Source organism: Dendrobium catenatum, unplaced genomic scaffold (assembly GCF_001605985.2).
Source record: "Dendrobium catenatum unplaced genomic scaffold, ASM160598v2 fragScaff_scaffold_822, whole genome shotgun sequence".
NCBI classification, from domain to species: domain Eukaryota; kingdom Viridiplantae; phylum Streptophyta; class Magnoliopsida; order Asparagales; family Orchidaceae; genus Dendrobium; species Dendrobium catenatum.
In genome coordinates, this window is record NW_021319284.1 from 549295 (window position 1) to 554057 (window position 4763).

The 4763-nt window shown below is 34.0% G+C and overlaps 1 protein-coding gene across 1 annotated transcript; it reads right to left on the bottom strand.

The window, feature by feature from the left end:
• Positions 1-600: 600 nt before the first annotated feature.
• On the bottom strand, positions 601-2366 carry LOC110100122 (probable glutathione S-transferase GSTF1). Its single transcript, XM_020827540.2, has 3 exons — positions 2146-2366; positions 2007-2055; positions 601-1295 (listed from the first exon to the last, which is right to left on the bottom strand). The coding sequence occupies exons 1-3, from the start codon at positions 2290-2292 to the stop codon at positions 838-840; spliced, it is 654 nt and encodes a 217-aa protein (XP_020683199.1). The 5' UTR covers positions 2293-2366; the 3' UTR covers positions 601-837.
• Positions 2367-4763: the final 2397 nt, after the last annotated feature.

The following is a 4763-nucleotide window of genomic DNA, read 5'->3' on the forward strand; positions in this document are numbered from 1 at the left end:
GGTATTAGAGCCCAAAAGAGAGCCGATATAATTGAATTTTTCTTCTCAAGGCCAACAATGATAAAGGGTCAAAATGAGAAGATCGCATGCATACAGAAGATGAAGGGGTGGGAGCAACAGCTGCTTACTATAGGCAATGGGGTTGTCATCTTTAAACGAATTTCTATATATCTTCAGATCATTTTTGCATCACCAAAGTACCTCCAAAAGACTAAAAATTAACAAATTCTCACAACTGATTAACACGACCATGATTTCTCACCAGTTCTTAGGTAAGCCTCGAAACAGCATCCATTGCTAGTTTTTTCTATCCCCTATTCAAGAAATCACCAGAACAACATAGAGCAATGGAAAGCCAAAAGTCACATATAGTGCCACACAAATGAGAGATTATTCTGTGCGGACACCGGACGGAAGAACTTTCCACGCTCGGTATCAAGCGTCGGTACCGAGCGCGGTACACTTTTGAGGTGACATGACGTATTTTTATTGATCTTTGGACGACATCCAGACTTCGAACAGAATAAAAATTCCACTCAAAACTAGTTGGAGTCTTCAAACAAATTCTTGAAAACCTAAAAATTATTGAAACATTTCATATTTTGTACTAACATAAAATAAACTCTCAACTTTATTTCAACCAAAACATTACAAGTAGCACAAAACTATTCATAAAGACGCGAACATGACCAAAATAACAAGTTCCAACAAAAGACTAAAGGACGCAGATGCCAGCCATAGCTAGCAGCAACAGTGAACCGGCATCTATAGTTAACACAGTGCATTTTTATTCATTCGACACTCAACATTATAACCAACCTGCTCCTCTCTAGCAACTCAGCTGCTGAATGACAGAGCAGCTAAGACCTTCTTGCTGGCTGGACGGGAACTGATGGCATCCCACCAGGCCTTCACATGAGGACGAGAGTGGAAGAGGGAGCCGTGTGGGGTGCTGGTGATCAGGTAGTGGACATAGGAGAGGTGGTGGAGGTCAGCGAGGCTATAAAAATCACCTGCAAGGAACTTTGTTTTTGAAAGCTTGGCCTCATAAACATCAAGTACCTTACCCAGCTTCTCTGCCTCCGCAGCCACCACCTTCTCATCAGTGCTTCCTCCAAAGAAAATTGGAAGGAAAACATGCTGGAAGACAAGGGTGGAGATAGGTCCATTGAAGTGCTGTGTTTCGACCTCCATCCACTGATCCACCGATACAGAGTCGACAAGGCTTTCTTCTCTCAAGAGATCAGTTCCCTTGCCATATTTTCGCACCAAGTACCGATTTATAACCCGAGATTCTGCAATGTAAAATAAAGCATTTGATATGCATTAGCCAAGCACCTCACACAATCCAGTATCTCCTATATAAGAATTGACTAACTGATCATTCATGTTCTTGACAAATTTGATCTTCATTCCCATTAAAGTCTCCACTAAGAAAAATATATATGTGCAGCCATTCAACAAATCAAGCAAGGTTCTAATTATAATCAATAGACAACATTATAATGTTCTGAAAATCGGATCAGACACTGAAACTAAAAAAAAAAAAATATTTTCATGGTTTAAATAGTCAACCAGTGTTGAATCAGATATTAAACCGAACTCCATAATAAATATTAAAATTATTTATGCAGTAAATGATGTAACAACGATGTTAAAATAAAACAAAGAATAAAATAAATCTAAGCTCACTATATATTTTAATGATTAACCTCTTCTTTTGCAGCCATCAGTGAACTTTAGAGGTGTGAATGGCGAAGGCTTAGGCGATTTGGGAGTTGGGGGACTTAATAAATAATACCTTTTTTCTTTAGATTAATTGGTCTATCAATCAGAAAATCTTTTTCTGCTGGCACTTATCAAAAACATATTAGCTGTTCCAAGTACTGAATAATTAACCTTTACTTGTCTCAAAGATTATAATATTAAAATTTCAGGCATATAAATCCAAAGAAACCGAAGGAAAATTAATCGATGAAGTGTAAAATAACAGATAAATCCCTCACCAAACAGAATAAGATCGCCGTCCTGGAGTGCCGGGATCTGACCAAAGGGCTGCACGCATAACAAAATTAAATAAATACATGCTTAAGAAAAGATGGATAAATTCATCAAAAGCGAACTGAAAATAAAGAAAATGGATACATTTCTGTGGATATGCGGTGGCCGCTTGTGCTCGCCGGTGGTCAAATCGACGGGGACGAGCTCGTATTCCAAACCGATCTCTTCTATGCAAGCAAGCACGCGTACGGTGCAGGTCGAAATAGGGTTGCCGAAAACCTTAAGAACCATCTCGCCTGTTGATCTCGCCGTCGACCTCTTCCTTTACTTTAGAGATGAAGATGGATTTTGATTTGAGGATGGCCTCGGCTTTCGGGCTAGTTATATAGCGAGCGCCTCTCCTAATGCTCTAATTGTCTTAGATTTTTTTTTATTATTATTAATAAACTTATATAGTAAAGGCTATTCATCGTTGAATAATTGACTTTGTAATTTAGACTTTCTAATCCTACTTCTTTCAATTAAGGGGAAGAAAGACTTATTTAATTTTTGCTTATATTGTCAAATATTTTAACTAGATTATATATATATATATATATATATATATATATTAAACATAGGCGTCGGAGGATCATAGTCGGGTAATGATAGTTAGCATACTGTTGTCATGAATAATCGGACCATTATTATTGAAAAATTATAATCAAGTGACTATGTTCAAAAGATTATTATTATTAGGCGATGGTGGACAGAGGACTTTAGTCAGATGAATATTGTCAAAGAATTAAAGTTGGAAAATAATGATTCGGAGAGCATAATCAGGCAACGATAGTTGGAGGATTATAATTAGGTGATAAAGGATTATAATTAGGTTAAGCAATAGTGGTGAGAGAATCAAAGTCACGCAATCGGGATTGATAGAACATATGATGTTGTACATCATCTATGCTAAGATAATTAATTTAAAATCCTAATTATAAGAGCTAAAGGTAAATCCTAAGAAAAATATCATATAAAAAGCCGAATTAAATTAACCCTATAAATGTCCTAATAAAAAGCTTATGATTCAGAGTATTCTAAATATAATATAAATTTTATTATTCGTATATCTTACTAACTAAAGATTTATATGGCCAACTATGACATGATTTAGAGTGGATTAAAAATTAAAATATATGATTGAATAAATTGGCACCAGGCTCACCTCTATGAATTCTAGTGAGACCATAAATTAAGTGTTGCAAAGATGATGATATTTAGGCGGATAAGTTGCTTCACCCTTAGGAACAGAATGCGAAATACATATATACGTGAAAAAGGTTTAAGTAGTTCCAGTAGCATATAAGATTATAGAGAGTCACCTTAGATGATTTGGTCATATAAAACATCAGTCTTCCAATGACACGAATAGAAAAGTAGATACATTAGATTTGACCTATGTTAAGAAAGGTCAAGATAGACTAAAAATATTTGATTAGAAAGTATTATAAATTATATTTTTTTATTTATTTTAAATGAGAAACTGACTCTTAACATGGCACAATGATGAAAAAGAATTCATGTAGTCTACCCCATATTGTGAGATTCAGGCTGCTCTCTCTCTTTCTCTCTCTCTCTCTAATTGATTTGTGATTTTTGAATGTATTTTTGCGCATTCTAAGTTGAACCTTTTGGGTTGAGTTGTAATCAATGTAAAGTTGATTGTAATTATCTTTCATGGTTAATGAAAATAGGCTCAGCTCCCAAAATTTTCAAGAAGCAAAACTATTAAAATCTAAGAATATAAAAAAGTTTCGCCTCACATTTATACCTTAATAGTATCCAAATCATTCAATTATTTGTTCAAACTTTGAGATATATTCCTCCTCTACGTTTAAGTTTCTATACAATTCCATTTTTTTGTCCTTAACGCCACCAAATTTCTTGGCATTGAGTATCATCGAATTCCATTAGACCATTACCGAACTTTGTGGAAGCATATAGCATTTCAAAGTTTAGATTTTTGACAGCAAAATATTTGTGAATTAATATATTTATGAAATAGGACATAACTTGTGAGAAAATAGGAAATTATTTGGAAAATAAATAATATCAACTATTTGCATCATAAATTAAAAAAAATATAAGCACCTATTAAAATATAATTTAAATGAATATAAATGACTCTCTTTAACTTTTACGATTTAAATCCTTTACGATTAATCTGTTAATAAAAAATTATAATTGTAATTTTAAAAATAAAATAATATAAAGGCTGCCTCAAATAAATACCAATATAAAATTATAATTTTTAATTACAAATAATAATAATAAATAACACTCAAATAAAATTATATTAAAGAAACTCCATGTGTATTTATTAATAATAATTGTAGGATAATGTCATCTTGGCTTCAGATATGTTGGGCTGCTTTAAGAGGTGTACTAATGATAGCTACATGTGTGCTAAATTGGACATTAGAAAAGCTTTTGATACGTTTTTTTGAGAGAGTTTCCTTTACAAAGGATGACTCAAAAGGGGATTCCGCACACCTTTATTAATTGGGTAAAGGCTTGCATTGAGAATGTTAAGTTTTCTATTTGTATTGATGGAAATCTTGAAGGTTACTTATCTTCCTTGGCTGGATTGCGCCATGGATGTCCTCTAAGTCCTTACCTTTTTTGTTTTGCTATGGATGCCCTATCCTGTTTGCTTGATTGCCAAACTAAGTGTACTTCCTTCCAGCCTGTGGATATTAGTGGCTTTCGTCTTTCTCATCTCC

Bases quoted from the DNA above. Each gene is read 5' to 3' on its own strand.
- LOC110100122 (XM_020827540.2), bottom strand. From the start codon at position 2,292: ATGGTTCTTAAGGTTTTCGGCAACCCTATTTCGACCTGCACCGTACGC. The intron at 2,056-2,145 runs GTATCCATTTTC...TTATGCGTGCAG, and splicing joins CACCGCATATCCACAGAAAT to CCCTTTGGTCAGATCCCGGC. The intron at 1,296-2,006 runs GTGAGGGATTTA...TTTACATTGCAG, and splicing joins CGGCGATCTTATTCTGTTTG to AATCTCGGGTTATAAATCGG.